The following is a 15,868-nucleotide window of genomic DNA, read 5'->3' as shown; positions in this document are numbered from 1 at the left end:
AAAACTGTTCCAGATTTATCTATGGTAGGAGGTGCAGCACTAACTTCTAATAGCAATCTATCAAAAGCATAGATGTGAGGTATCCTTCAGCACAAATGTTTTTGTGTAACAGATAGACACAAATACAGGCTATTTTTTTTTTTTTGGCCAAAATATTGTAAGATAAATTTTTGCTGTAGAAAGTGAAATTATTGCTTCAAAAAGAGCGATGAAAAAACCTCTTCAAAATAGTGTTGCAACAAAAAGCCCACCAAAATATTTTTAAGTAACAAGAATAAACTTTGAGAAAGACTTCAGGAATGTAAAACCCAAATTTATTTGCCATAGATCTGGTTTGGTGGCTGCACTGAGATGTTGGCAATAACCAACCAACCAACAAGATATTTTGTGTCAATCAAACAGATCTGTTGGTTTTCCACTGAAAATAATACAATAAATAAAAAGAATAATAAAAGAAAAAAGGTAGCTGGACATGGTCACAAGATGCTGCTACTCAAATAAAAGGCTACATATCTTAATTAAAAGTGTAAAAGGAAAGAGGAAGCATAATTTAACTTCCATGAAGAGTTGCATACTTTTCAAGACTTCCTACCTCCAAATATTTTTCAGACAAAAGAGTTAAAACATTAATCCAAACTAGATCTTGTTTATTTTACTTTGAGACAAAAGCTTTAGTTGAACAAACTGAATGTTCTTTCAAATGCAATGAGGAATTACTTTCACTTAGAGGAAAAATAATATGAAACACACAAAAAGAAATGTTTCAGAGGTGAATTATTTAATATATGCACCAAAATTGAGCTCGCCAGCCAAGAAACTATTTTTGAGACTGAGTTTTGGACCCTCCAAATTTATGTTCAGTTTGAGACAATTGAAATAAATTTTCGTTTAATTAATTTCGATAACTGGATTGAGACATGCAGTCTGTTGTGGTTTTGGCACACTGTCCTGCCTCTTAACTTGAATGGCCACGAGATGAACCTCAGTGCATGAAAGCCTCTGTTCTTAATTTTAAAATGTTGCAAAATTGTGTAGTAAAGAAGAAGTGACTGAAAAGCACAAAAGAATCCTGTGTTCTGTGGCAGCCTGCAGTGCACCCATCCCAGAGACATTTAGGATGTGGGAGAATGGAGAGGTGCACTCAGGTGCTCTCCAAACACAACCTCAAGAGTGAAGACACAAGAGACTCCGGGATTTCTATTTAAAAGAAGGCTCTCCAAAACAACATTGGGTCACAATAGCAAGCAATGGTATTTAAATGCAACACTTCCAAGTTTAAAATTAGAAAACACTGTTTTGACTGCTAAGGTGGGAAGAGCGGAGCCCTGATCCTAGGAAAAAATGTTCACTTACTTCCCAAGCAGACAAAATCTGCACTGCATGAAACCAAGTGCTTCTCAAACACTCATCTAGGAAGTTTATGGCCTAGCTTAGAGTTGAAAGCTGTTTCCAGATGTCAGATCACGAGTAAAACATAAATATTTTGAGGAGAGCTCTGAGAGTATAAAGTTCTCCAAACTGAGAGAAACAATCAAGTGGTGCAATTGAAAAAATTCTTTTCTTGGGTCAACATCCTTTTGGATAGGAAACCATTCTCTTTCAAAAGATCAGCCATAGATAGATAAATATTAGAGATTCTTTACCTGCAAAGATGAATTTGGTTTGCCAGTCACTGAGGAATGGGAGCGAAAGAAATCTGCATTTTGAACCAAGAATATTTCCTCCTGTAGAAAAACTGCCCATTAAAAAAAGCCCAAAGTCACACCAAAAACACTCACAGAACAAAGAATCAGTAATATGAACACAAGAACTGAAGCCCACACACATCAGTTGCCACTGGCCATTACACCATTTGAAATGCTTTGGTATTCATAGTGAACACACTCTTGTTCTCTCCAATATTTGACTGAAAGGTTGTGCATGCAGCAAGAGAAGTTCTGTAAACTTTTCAAAGTTTAGCAGAGAAAACCAGGAAAATTTAATTTATTTTGAAATATTTTTTTGATATTTATAGTTCTTCTAATTTGACACATCTTCCTGTACTTTTCTTTATAAGTGTCTATTTTAAAATAAATCATATCAAACACTTCAGGCAATTAGAGTCAAATCTCTACTGACAAGCAAAGTTAAAAAAGGAAGTCCTGACAAAGTCACTGTAAAGATGTCACAAGAATAATGAATAAACATTTCTATACAATTTTATTCATACTTCAGCTGCGATTTCTGTTAATAACTGTTTTCAATTTCTCTGATGAAGGAGAAAGCAATTTGCTTCACAGGTAATAGAATTCCTTTCTTTACAGATTTCAGTCTCAGAATTTAAAATTAATAGAAGATCTTCAACCTTAACCATTTAAGCAGGAAAAGGAGATTACAAGGCCACCAAAATTATCAAAACCCCCTTTAAATGGATATACTTGAAAACCCCTCAAAACAGCCACAAAGAACATTATATGTTTAATTTTCAAAGCAGCTTCCATTCCGTGTTTCTTATAAGCAGCAGCTAAACAGTTTAATCACTGTACATGTGAGCTGGAAGTTAGATGCCTTCCAGGCAAATAAAATGTTGTAGCCTGAGGTTAATAAAACACAGGAGCAGAAACAGAAATGAAACTCCAAATTCTCATATCGCACAATTCAAGTTTATTCCATTCATTCTTGCAACACAAACTTAAAAATACAGTATCATTTAGCATTCTGATGTCTATGAACCATGATAATGATGAACCCAACTGTGTCAAAACAGTTAACAATGGTGAAAAGAGAAAGTCAAATATCAAAATGCACAGAGCACTAATTTTTCTTCTGTCACTGCGTAGAAAGATGATTGTTTATCCATTTACAAAATATAATTAAGACAAGTTTGTTTTGAAATTTTGCATGCAACACTGCAATTGCTTGACCTAGGACACTCTATTCTTGCCAGCCTCTTCTACAAATAATCAATGTTATGTTCAGTTCCATTTAACTATTGTACTCCTTTTCTCATTTGCCCCCTGTAAGAAAAAGGGAGCAGAGGGTACAAAATTGAAAATATACTTAAGTTTATAACATATTGAGCACAAATTTCAAAGGAAAAGGTTTAAGAACAGAGTGGATTTCCAAGTATATGCAATTCCAGTCTGACAAAGTATTTAAATTCTGTTTATAGAATGAAAAATAATTTACAGTTTGGTATTTTTATCTAGTTAGGACCTACTCAAAGATAGAGGAAGCCACCCATTATTTTTTCCACAAAATAGCTAACAAGAAAGAAACAAATGAACAAGCCCAGTCTTGAGACAATTACAAATGTATAAGCTTTTATTTTTACCTTTTTTTTTTTTAATCCTGGGCAAAATGATTAAACACCTGTTATGTAGTGCAAAAAGCAGAAAAGTATTTCTTCTTTATAAGCCAAACATTAAATGCCATCTTTTTAACTATCTCAAAAGGCAGCTTGGGTATATATTACAGCCAAATTAACACTTGACTCACTGAAGTCTGTTTACTTCTTTTTCCCCCCACCAGGGTGAAGTAAGAAAAAATAAGGTGTCCCCATAATCGTAGAAAAAGGGAGGCAAAATTGCCTCAGTGAATCTCCAGAAGAGTTAGTACAAAGATGATGTTTCTTTGCTCACTTAAATGAGAGTTAAAGGGAAGGGCAGGAAAGAATACTGAAGAAAAAAAAAAAAACCCAACAAAAATACAAAACCACTATGGCCAGACAACTTGATACTAATCAACACAAAAAACTTGAATAATCAAGTTCTGCACGTAAAAACAGATTGCAGTTTTCTAGACTAGTATTTGAATAGCTAAGTATTTAATAGCATAATATGGAGGCAAATTGATGCCAAAGATTGTTACTTTCATAGCTGAATAAAGAGTTAAACCTATAGTCTGTGTTCACACTATTACAATGACATGACAATCCAGCACTGATCAGAGATAAGATTAAAGAGTCCTCTTATAAATAGTTATTAAAAGCACTGTTCACCAAATATTCTTGTTCTTTTATCAGCAGTTCATCAATTGATTTATCACTGATTTCCAACCCTTCTGTTCTTCCTTGCCACCCAGCTCCAAGAAATAGAGTAATTGCACTGTACAGTTTATGGCCAGAGTTGATTGTTTTCTCCATTGCTTTTCTTTTGCTATGTGTAGATATAAATCAGTTCCCGCTCTCATTTTGCACTCTCAGTGCAATGCATTTATATCTGAGACATTCAATCCTAATATGCAACATTATTCAAGTAAAACTAAATCTCCATTAAATACGAGTGGTAGTCACCAGTCTACTTCTATATATCCTCTCAATTTCAACAGTGATACCAAAATAGTATCAGCTACTTTTGTTTAAGAATTCAGCATGAGATGTTATATACATTTGTTTTTCTGTATTCTGTTTGTTACCAGAAAGTTTGAAATCTGTATTTCAAAAGAGAGGAAGATGTATAGTTGGTGGAATAGAGCCTGTTACTCAGTTTTAAATGAACCAGGAGTCTAATGAAAATTTTCAGGATGAAAGCCAGCAGCTCAGATATTCCTGAGGACCACAAGGTGTGACAGGAGTGCCTACAACATCATTAAATACCTTCCCATCAATGTTCAAGACTGTCATACTAGTACAGTAAATCTTATCTAAAAGTCAATGGTTAATGTGGTATGGTCACACTGGGAACTTCCAGAACAAGCCTCGTGCCTTAATGGAATTTAAGAGGTTCATCCATTTGACAATGAAACACTCATTTGAAGATATGCACAGTTAAAAAAAATTCTGTAGTAGTTAGAGCAAGTTAAGACTTCTGCTTGTACATCTTCCTGCTTCTACATCTGAACATAGAAAGGTTCTATCTTTACCAGAAAAGTTTAGCAACAATATTCAGCTGATCTGAATGGCTAAATAACTACTGTCATTTTCCACATTTGCCTTGATTATCCTTGTGTGCCAAACAGCCTGGAGCTTTCACACATGTCTAGGAATTTTATGCTGATGTGGTGAGTAAAGAAATTTCATCTTACATTCCTTTTGGAAAAAAAAACTACAGTGAAATTTTGACCTCTCTCTCAAAAGCAGTTATTTAAAATGTCTGTCCTGTACTGAAACAAATACATGGGATAGAAAGAGTTCAAATTCAAGCATCCAAAAGTACCTTGGCAGATATTATGGAGTGTAACACCACCATGCCTCAACTGGTCTTTCTTGGTTTGCTCAAGAGTCAGAAAACATTAGTGTGACATCCAATTAGTCAATATAAAGAACAGCTCCGATAACTAGTATCAAAAGTTCTCAAAACTGCAACAGAAGCTTTAGGCAGAAGAAGAATAAAGCTACCCAGTGAGAGAGAAGAGAGAAGAGCAACCCAGCCACCTACATTACTACACTTCAGATTATGGCAGACACTAAGAGCATAGGACTATTGTCTCCTTCACAATTAGTTTCAGGTACATAGCACAGTACTTCCATCTAAAGGAAGTACTTCCATCCATCTAAAAAATCTTAGTGCTAATCTAGGAGGCTTACAAGCCAAGTATTCAGCATGGTCTGTCTTCCTTCTTCCATTTTCACTAGAAATGGGAAGAGATTGTGCACTGGAAAGAAGTCCTAGAGGGACACTGTTCATAATACTTTTCAACCTTCTCCAACCAGATTATCTTTGATACAAGCCCCTAACTAGTCTGACTCATAAAGAATTTCCCTCCCCCCAAAGTATTTAGCTGAAGAAGCTGGAAGATGCAAAGAGTGACAGACAGGCAGCAGTGTGAGGCCACAGGAGAGACATTTAAGATATCAGTCCATCCGTCACTGAAGAAGAGTCTTGATTGCCTGGTTGTCAGTGGCTTCAAAGGCAGTTAGTCCATCTGGGCCTTTCACAGTCTTATCAGCACCCTGGAAAAACAATGGGAAGGACTGTCAGTTCATAATGCCGGGCTAAATCAGTACAAAGTGTGTCAAAAGATACATAACTTGAATAATTATATTGATTACATACAGCTTTTCACTGCAGTGCCTTGTTTTCATTCAGAAACCAACCAGACAAGATTTATGCACAGAACTTTTCAGCATGCAGCTAATCTGAGTTTCCAACTTTGTCATTCAAAAATAAGGAAAAAAGCCACAATTTTTGTTACACAGTAAGTTGCAAATCCAACAAATTATCAGTTTATCTTAGATGTATTTCTTGTTTCCAGCAACTGCTACTCTTACAAAATTAAAAATTCAGTGTTACACACTTCTACAAAATCTACGGTGCACAAAGCTCTCACATGCTAAATTACACAGGTAATACCTGGAAGAGCTGATTTACTAACAAATCATAGTATATTAGTTTTATATCATAAAATGGCCACACTCATCAAGGATTGTGCTTCTCTTCCATTCTGAAAAAAAAGTCCCTATTGATACATCAGAAAAACAACACCACAAAATCATTCTGAGTCCAAAATTGCTCAGGTTTGTTTTGGAAGAGTTAGGTCACCTAAAAGGCAACCAAACAGAACAGGGAGGCAACAGGAAAATGAAGGGTAATGCACCAACTGGGTAAATTGGAGGATAATGCACCAACTGGATAAATCAAAGAATTAGAATAAACTGCTGCAAGTTAGCACAAGCACTGTGCCAGATTTATGGGAGGAGAACAAAAGAAGGGAAACAGAGTGATTAACTAGTCATGTTTGCTTTGAGCACTGTGTAATTCATGAAAGGGAAAACACAGACCAAACTGTAAATAGGGTAGCTAAATAAGGGGACAAAAGTTATTAGAGATCACAGGACTGATTTCAGAACAACTCTGCAAGATGATATGCAAATCTCACTTGAAAATGACAGGAAAAATACTTTGGGTACAAACACATTTTGTCAAAGTGTGCACAGCAGAGGCTTGTCTTCAGTTTATGTATAAGCTCTCCACAGAGTAGGTACAAATCCCTTCTCAATTACGAGGAAGATTGTTAGTTACTTTAAGGACACTGAATAGTTTAAGGACATAATGTACCTAGAATTTCCATAGCTTCTTCACTAATTAAACACACAAATCCCCACTGAACTTCCATACATAATACCATGTCTGTTCCCAAGACAACTCTCACTTCCCTAAACTTCTCTAACAGTCTAATAAACTGGATCTGATACCACTGTGATGTGCTACCAATGCTACTTTTCACAATGCAGCATATTTCCCTCTCTGAAACTTGTACACTCTTTACTTGCATGTACGCAACCTGTCATTTGAAAAAGATGGTTTTGCAGTGGTTTTTATGGCAGCACTGCCAGTCTTGTGGTCCACTGGCCAAACTGATCCTCTTGGAGCTGCTCATCTTCCTTGTGGCCTCTAGAGACTTCCAGTGCAAGAGATGCATTGAGTTCACTCCAGTGACAGGAGCAACTTTTAGTATTTCCTCTCTCCTATCACTGTGTAACATCCTTGGCCCAAACAGTACAAGGATGCTGCAGTTCTTTGGCATATGAACATGAGCTGAATTAGCCTGTTCCCAACAAATGACAATTTGGTTACTGCAAACACACACTTGGGCTGAAACCATGGGAACACGGCTTGTAAAACATTTATTTTTCCCCTAAGAAAACCCCCAAGAGATTTAGTACGTATTCAACACTTGTAATCTTAGTTGTCCAGGGAAAAGAAAGGCAAATAAGAGTACAAATAGCTTCTATGGCAGGTGTTGATTGTTTCTACTGCTTAGATAGCACTCAGATTAGAATCTATGTGGAAATCAAGAAGGCTTCAAAAGCTGTTCATTGATGGAAAATCTTGATTTGAAGAAAAATGGAACTATGCAGTAATTGACCTGACAGAATTTAAAGAACTTTAATTCATAAAACTCTCCACCAATGTACCAGCACTTAGGGCACCAAAGATAACAGTTAACTGGGCTAACTTGGAAGTATAAAGAGAGGTTTTAATCTTAACATGGGACTGCTCTCCTCCCTCAGAAAAATACTTCAGAAAAATTACTGACATTCAAGACCTGGGTTTCTAAAACAGCTTTATTGAATGTAGGATAAGAGGGTCATGACTACCTAAGGAGGACACCGTTTATTAAACTCAGTACTAATAAATTTAGAAAATTGGCCATTAGCTAGATGGAAAGACTCCTGCCTACATTCAATAAAAAGAGAAGGAAACAATAAAGGTCAGGTCAAGAGGACTTTAATTTGTAGAAGTACAACACTGCCTGGAAGCAACTTTATTAAAAAACTCATGGAAGTACAATGATTTCATAGTATTCTCTACTTTCCCCAAGTAAAAAGTTCCTAATATTTGTGTTATGTTCTACTCTGAAAATACACATACGCAAATAAATATAAACCCTCTCTCCTGGGCAGGGTAATAACAAACAAGGATGTTTGCCCACTTAAGTCACCAGGCAAAGCACAAATGTTAAACAGGCTCTGAGAGCCACACATGAGCTACTTGGCTCCAGCTGCAGTTCTGGAAAAAACCCAAAGCAACAAGCACAGAACCCATGATGAGAGCTGAGCTCCCACCAAACTGTGAAACCAGAACTGGGGGCACTTAACGAAGCTGGGAGAAGATTGGTTTACACAGCAAGCAGCAAACTGCTAAGAAGAGTTGCCAGATGACACAACAGAGGCAGATGTCTTCTTGTTCAAAAAGTACATGGATGAAGTCATGGCCAACAGATCTGCCAACACTTCTGAACAGGGGACAGATGTATGCACCTCTGAAATCCCCAGTACAGCAACCATGAATGAGGGAAATGAGTGAGCAGATGTGGTCATACTCACAGCTCTTCCTTTTGCCACTGTCAGAGAAGAAAAAAGGGGCTTAACTGCCCAACTTGACAGGATACTTCTTGTAAACAAAAGCAGAACTATTTTGGGAGTTGAACAAATGGATGAAGTTTGTTACATCCTATGCAATAGCCCTCATTCTCTAAGCTTTCAAAACTGTTGTCTATTTTAACATTCTGGCTTCTCTGACATTTAAAAACCACAACTTTTTACATTACAAATCAAACACCAGATTATTAAAGAAAAACACGGATCAATGTCTGAAACATTTCTTGAACTACTCCTCCTTCTCCTCCCTTCAATAGCTTGAGTCTCATGTAAAAGGTTTCCAACACCTCCACAGTCCATCCAGCACAAAAAGCAATGGAGAATGTTGGCTTAGTAAGTGGGAAGAACATTAAACAGTCAGGAATTTTTACATCTTTCAGTAAGGGTTGACTTCTGATTCCCAGGTATCTGCTACCAAAGAACATATGACTATGGTACAAGCAAGGCATGATTAGTTTAAACTAATGTTTAAACAAGGTTAATAAAATAACTGTGTTAAGAGACAGAACAATCTCTACATATAAGCCCTGCTTCAAACAGACAGAGCTGATAAGCCAACTTCCAGCTTATAAATACTTCATCAGCTAGCCCATGTAAATGGAAGCAATCAGCATTTAACTCAGCATGAAGAAATCTGAATGTAATTTGAAATAATCTGAAAGTAATCTGAAATTATTTGAAGTAATCTATTTGGGAAAACCCTCCAAACCAGAAATGGAAATAAATCAACATGGGATAAAGGATACCTTATTTTATGATGATCCTAAATGAAGGATCAATCCTCACAATAAATTTAAGCAAGTCGGACACACCATTTGAATAGCAAATTAACAGTCACTGCATTTGTTTACAAAAAAAGCATAAGTAGTATCAGACAAGATCAAAGTGAAATTCATGAAGCATTGAGGAAGCTAAGGAAAACTTTACCCTGTAAGTGGCACATGAAAGTATTACATGGCAAGAATTCCTTTGGCCAAATGACTTAAGTGTAATCAAGAAGGAGTGTATGTGAATGGAGAAAAAAGACTGCCTGAATTAACTACTGGCTTTGTAAAATTGATCACTTTTGTAATAAAAATCGAAGTGCAAACAGAGACAGATTAAGGTTATTCTCCTCAGGACAAAATTTACAAGCTGTAGGAAAGAGAAAGCTTGGCTCCCTACTTTTATTTCCCCTCCCTCTGCCAACCCAGATGGGTTCTCAGTCATCTGGCAAAAGTTGAGGGAAACCACACCTCTGAGCAACTTCACAGCAGAGATTGCATCACATGAAGCACTTAAACAGCTGCCAAAGCCAAATCCACTGAAGGAATGCATTTTTTTTCCCCTTACTGATTTGCAGCTCTGCTCTCTAGCTGGAGCCCACAATACTCTTACGGTCACTTACTTTTGCTACACAACAGAAGTCCTTCAACTTTGTCTTTCAGCTACCTTTCACCATGATCAGAGTACTCTGTTTTAGCATCTGTTTGATGTTCTGAACATATCATCTGGAGCATCATAATGTTATTGCAAAAAAAAAAAATCCCAGTAATATGCTTTGCTAATGGGTAACTTGTTCAAAACATTCCTATCTCACCTTTGACAGAAGCAATTTCACACAGGAAACGTGGCCCTCATAGACTGCTGATAGGAGTGGTGTGATATTGTGTTTGTCTGGAGCCTGCAAATTGAGATACAATTACTTGAAGGACAATTTCACACAGCATTGTAATGTTTCACAGAACTTCTTAATTTTCTTTAATCAGTAAGGAAGTAAAAAACAGTAAGGAAGTAAAAATTTAAGAATATTAGCCAGAAATGCATTCCACAGGATTTTTTACCTCTTTTTTAATACAGGAAAGTTATAATTTAAAAAAGAGGTCATAGCAAGATATATCTTCCACAAGACTTCAAGGTATCCCAAAGCTTGTCCATAATTTTAGGCCAATTGAGCAAATTGCTCAAAAATTTTGCCCAATTAGTTTAGCTCAAAAATTTTGCCCAATTTAAAAACACTACTCCTAATTCTCCCATTTCACAGGCAGCATCACTTCAGAAAATAGTTTTGGCTGAAATATTCTTTTGGCTGTCTTCTCTCTAAACTACAGTCCTGGAAAGAATAAGAAATGGAGCAACTGAAATGCTATTTTTAACTCTTCCCCAGCTAGGAAAATTCCCAAGGAAGAGATAATCTTTCCAGACAACCAGGAGTGAAATCCTAGCATTTTTGTTAGAGCTAAAGCTAAGATGTCTTACATGTTAACTTTTGGACGAGCATTCTAAGGCACATTTGGGGTGTATGGTTAAAGTATTTGGAATTTAACTTCTGCAGGGCTGATACAGCTTAGTCAAATTTTTTCAAAACAAGAAGCCATGCATGTCAAGCTACAGGAAAATGTCTTAAACAAGAAAGAATGTCTCCAAAGAAGAGACACACTTTTTTCCAATGTGTCCAAAGAGAATTAAAACATTTAATAAGCATAATTGTGAACTTCTAACCTCTAGAACCCCACCTCTCAAATATTTTGAAATGCATTGAATTGTTTAGTTTGATTTATACTTTTCAGTGACTGTTTAAGCACTTACACCAATCTCTCTGGTGTGTGTGGGAAGACTTTAAGACCCATTTGCAAATACAATTATACATACATTAATGTCAGCTCCTTTCAAGAGCAAAAATTCCAGAATCTCAAGCTGGCCACAGTCTGCTGCATAGTGAAGAGGCTTCCTCCCACCTTCAAGTGTCCGGTTGACATCTTCACCCTTTAAAATAAACATAATCTCATCAGTAAAATTTTGGAGTTAACACAAGAGGAAGAGCTTGAAAGAAATCCAACACCCTTAAACATGTGTGACAGTGTTCACAGGGGTTCTTGGATAAGGCAAGAGATGAGAATGTTGACTCCATGTTCAGAAGGCTTGATTTATTATTTTATGATATATATATTACATTATAACTATACTAAAAAGAAATAGAAGTAAAGGTTTCGTCTCTCAGCAGGCTAGCTAAGAATAGAATAGAAAAGAAAAGAAAATGATAACAAAAGGCAGCTCTCTTGGACTCTGTCCGAGATAGCTCCGTCTTGATTGGCCATTAATGATAAACATTCAAGATGGCCCAACCAAAAATCCACCTGTTGCATTCCACAGCAGCAGATAACCATTGCTTACATTCTCTTTCTGAGGCCTCAGCCTCTCAGAAGGGAAAATCTTAAAGAAAAGATTTTTAGTGAAAAAGATGTCAGCGATAAATATGCTGAAGAATGTTCCACCCAAATATTTCAGTCACAGCCCAAGAAAAATGAAAATTAAGTTGCTCAATTTTTATTCCCTCACATCTGCACTTATGACTTTAAGTCAACCTTGATCCCTTGTTCTGTACTGCATCTCAGGTGTCCCTGTACACAAGGTACAAGTGCACTAGGTAACTACTCATGATTTAAAAAAACACCCAAACCAAACCAATAAAAAAAATCATGAGAGCTTGTACAAAATGGCTCATTTTGCTTCTCTTGCCCCATAACTAGGATCATAGTTATCTGGCCAAGTTCCTTTATCTGCTTCTATGAATACTGAAGCTTTGCATAATGACAAACCAGCTGCATAGAAGCAAGTCAGCATCATAACTACCAGCAAGTGAGTCCAGACGATCCATAATTTAAAACCCAATTATGAAACTGTCCACCCTGTTTTATAAATAGCATTTGCCAATTCTACATGATACAAACAAGTCTGAAGAGTCAAGCAAATCAGGCCACAGGAAGCTGTACTCTAATGCCTCTCATACGAGTGGATTGAGACATCTCTTAAGGCGTAAACAAAATTTAATTTACTGAGTACCTAATCAGCTTTGTTTCCTCACCTTGGGTTGTGCAACTAAGGATAAACTGATTTACTGCCCTTCCTTAGTGACAAGAAGTTACTGGAAACCAACTAGAGACAAGCTGTGTGGTAAGTGGCTTCTTGTTCTTATGTGCAAGGAATCTTAGTGTTTTAGGAAGTGGCTAAATTTTGCATCATACCTCAAGCCCTGTAACTCCACAGGAAAACAATCAGGAGAATTTCAGCTGCAGCACCAATTGATAGTTCTCTATAGAGCCCCTGCAGCTCCTCCACTCCTGTCCCAAAGTTTTAGAAAGTGCACAGAATAGAGGGATTGACATACATCTTCCAGACATTACTTCCCTTCTAAGAATGGAAGAGAAGATTGCCAGAAGGAAATCTTATTCTGCTTTTGATGTTCTATATAATCAGTTTTACACTACTAGTCAAATAACAAGATGACCTCATTATTCTCCTCTCTTCTCAATAGAATATTCAATTATTCATCATATACCCTTGTAGCAGATAGTATTGTGATGTAGCTTCTCATTTGCTGAATTTCATTGACAATTATGTTCCAATTAAAAAAAAACCACCCAGATCAAAGTAGGCTAAGAGCACATAAATAGTCTGGGAAAGCACATTAAGAAGCAGCATGTACTTATGTTGAACATTAAACTCTACCCATACTTTTATTTGCACAGGGACTCTTCCCATAATTTTAAAACAACTGGCATTTACAAAACCCATCATGTTTGCTGATACATTAGGGATTGGGTGCACAGGTTTGAGAAGCCAACCACATGACAGCCACAAAATAACCAACCCAAACCAAAATGATCTCCAAAAACCCTTGTAAAGCCTGACACATGCCAAGTAAAGGAGCATGGGAGAAGGGCAGGCAAGCTAACTCCTGGGACAGCATACAGTCAAGCCATAAAGTTCACAGTCCAAAGGAAAGTTAGAGTCATCATTTCTCAAGATTAGGACAGTCCAGCAAAGCTCTCACTTCCTTAAGCTTATAAGTATTATTTGGCTCACTGGCTTATAAACTATAGTAATTTTTCTTTTGTTTTTAAAGAATAAAACAAAGGTCCTCTCCTAGGCTGGCTGTGGAATAAATTCCTCCTGGATGATGAACTTTCAGAGGAAAAAAAAAATACCCAAACTCCTAGTTTTTTAAGATCCCTGTAAAGATGATAAAAATGTGTTTATAGGGGAGTACCTAGCAAAAGGTTTGCAAAGAAGGATGTCCCAAACACAGATTACATGGTATTGAATACTGGCACTGAGAACATGTATCATTAACATTCAAAGTTAAACATCAGAACATTTTAGTCTGAATTAACAGAACACAGACATAAGTTAGAAAAATAAAAAAAAATCAAGTACTCCTATATTCTGCAATAAACCAAGTCAAACATCCAGGTGTTTCATAGGTTTGAAAAGCCACTGTAAAACAGACCACTGAATGTCATAAAGCTTTACCTGGCCTTTCCTACTTCCAGTCCAAGAAATACAGAAGTAGGAAGGGAAGATAAACCAATGCATTTAATATACAGGGATCAAACTGGCAAAACCACTTATTTCAAATGCAGTCACCAACATATATACATTAAAAAAACTTACAGGACTCTTCACAGGTAATTTCTCTCAGGTCTTTAGATCTCCTATTTACCTAGGACATCTCTCTGTAGGACAAGCAGTGGTTTCCAAAGTGAGGTGTGAAAACTCAGAAAAGGGTGCAAGAAAATCCAGTGGGTTGCAAAAAGAAACTATATATTGTACTATTATTAAAATGTAAAAATAGCATTCATTTCATCTTTAGTTCATCTTTAATTTCCATTTTTGGGGTATATTTTATAATGTGCACATTACACAGTACAGGAGTACATATTGAAGCTGATATAATAATACCTTAAATATCAAGTCCCAATCCACCTGCTCAGGGTCAGGCTGGATGGGGCTTTAAGCAACCTGGTCTTGTGGAAGGTGCTCCTGCCATGCAGGGGGGTTGGAATTAAATCTTTAGGCATAAAATAAAGACTTAAGCCCCTGCCTCATAAATGAGACAGCTCTGGTGAAGGGGTGGCTAATTATACCAACACGATGAGATGAAGTGGTCTCTCAAGCCCTGTCAGAGGTTGGTGCAGGAAACAGCACACAAGTAAAGATTCAAAGAGAAACATTATCTCTGCATCAAGTTTTCCAAATGTACTGTGGTTTTGAGTAATACTGGCCAAACGTGCCATAAAGAATGTTATGAACTTGGGTATCAGCAATCTTATGAAGTGATGATTCTCAATACAGAACTCTGAGACAGCAAAGTAACCAATATATTGGTGGGCTGAAACGAAGCTGCTGAAGGTTTACACGAAAAATCACCATCCCCTGCAGAGGCACATGGTCAGAATCCACATGAGCTGACAAAATGAAGCTTAATTTTTCCTTTACACCCACAGGAGCAAAATCTTCTGTGCACTAGACCAAAAGTGACAGAACGATTCTTCAAGGAGGTTTTATGGGACTTCTGCCATTTTCTAGAGTCTAACAGAGCAGCAAGGAGGTTAAGCTGTGTATTTGGAGGAGATACAATTAAGACAGAATCAAGGAATCATATCACCCTCAAAATAAAATGTAGCTTCAAAGGTCAGACTTCTCCTGAAAGAAGATTATTTCTTTTCACTTTCTAGAGTACACCCACACATTCACTAACAATGGTGTAAATATCTGTGCACAGCTTCAGAAAGTAATTTGCCCAGGCAAAAGAAAAGACATGATCACCTCTATAATGGCCTTCCAGAATACACTGAATTTACTCAGTCAGCCATTTAAGGCTAAGTCTGGCACAAACCACATTAGTCACATTTTTCTTTTCAGATCAAAGACCCAGGGCACCAGCTATGTATTATCATTAAAAACACCTGGGAACTGATGTTTCATGGGTGTAACGTATCTGCTTTAATCCCCTCTATTAAAATCTGATTGGGAGTAAAGAAAAGCCTCTGTGAATCTCCAATTACTAAAAAGATGACATAAAAGAAGACTTTTATACCCTATTTCAAAAAGTCACATAAAACGGCTAACAGAAGAACTTTAAATTAGGAGATCTTAAGGTATCAATTTCAGTTGAAATGTGACTTTCAATTTTTCACTGCAGGACAGGAAAATAAAAACTGGAAACTCACTTCCAAATACTTTTAAGAACTTTGCTTTTTAAGTAACTAAGAGTAGGATTCATTATAGCAGCCTGTGAATGCA

General features: G+C 36.8%; 1 protein-coding gene across 1 annotated transcript in view; it reads right to left on the bottom strand.

The window, feature by feature from the left end:
- Positions 1-2,628: 2,628 nt before the first annotated feature.
- The window catches only part of MTPN (myotrophin), a 31,112-nt gene continuing 17,872 nt past the window's right edge, over positions 2,629-15,868 (bottom strand). Inside the window, exons 2-4 of the mRNA XM_036400722.2 lie at positions 11,435-11,548; positions 10,383-10,466; positions 2,629-5,872 (exon numbers count right to left, since the gene is read on the bottom strand). Of these exons, the coding sequence (XP_036256615.1) occupies positions 5,786-5,872; positions 10,383-10,466; positions 11,435-11,548 (285 nt within the window). The 3' untranslated portion in view covers positions 2,629-5,785. The remainder of the gene's footprint in view (positions 5,873-10,382; positions 10,467-11,434; positions 11,549-15,868) is intronic.

Source organism: Molothrus ater, chromosome 5, assembly GCF_012460135.2.
Source record: "Molothrus ater isolate BHLD 08-10-18 breed brown headed cowbird chromosome 5, BPBGC_Mater_1.1, whole genome shotgun sequence".
In the NCBI taxonomy this organism is placed as follows: domain Eukaryota; kingdom Metazoa; phylum Chordata; class Aves; order Passeriformes; family Icteridae; genus Molothrus; species Molothrus ater.
The sequence above is the reverse complement of the archived record's forward strand: the minus strand, read 5'-3'. Positions and strand labels throughout refer to the sequence as shown.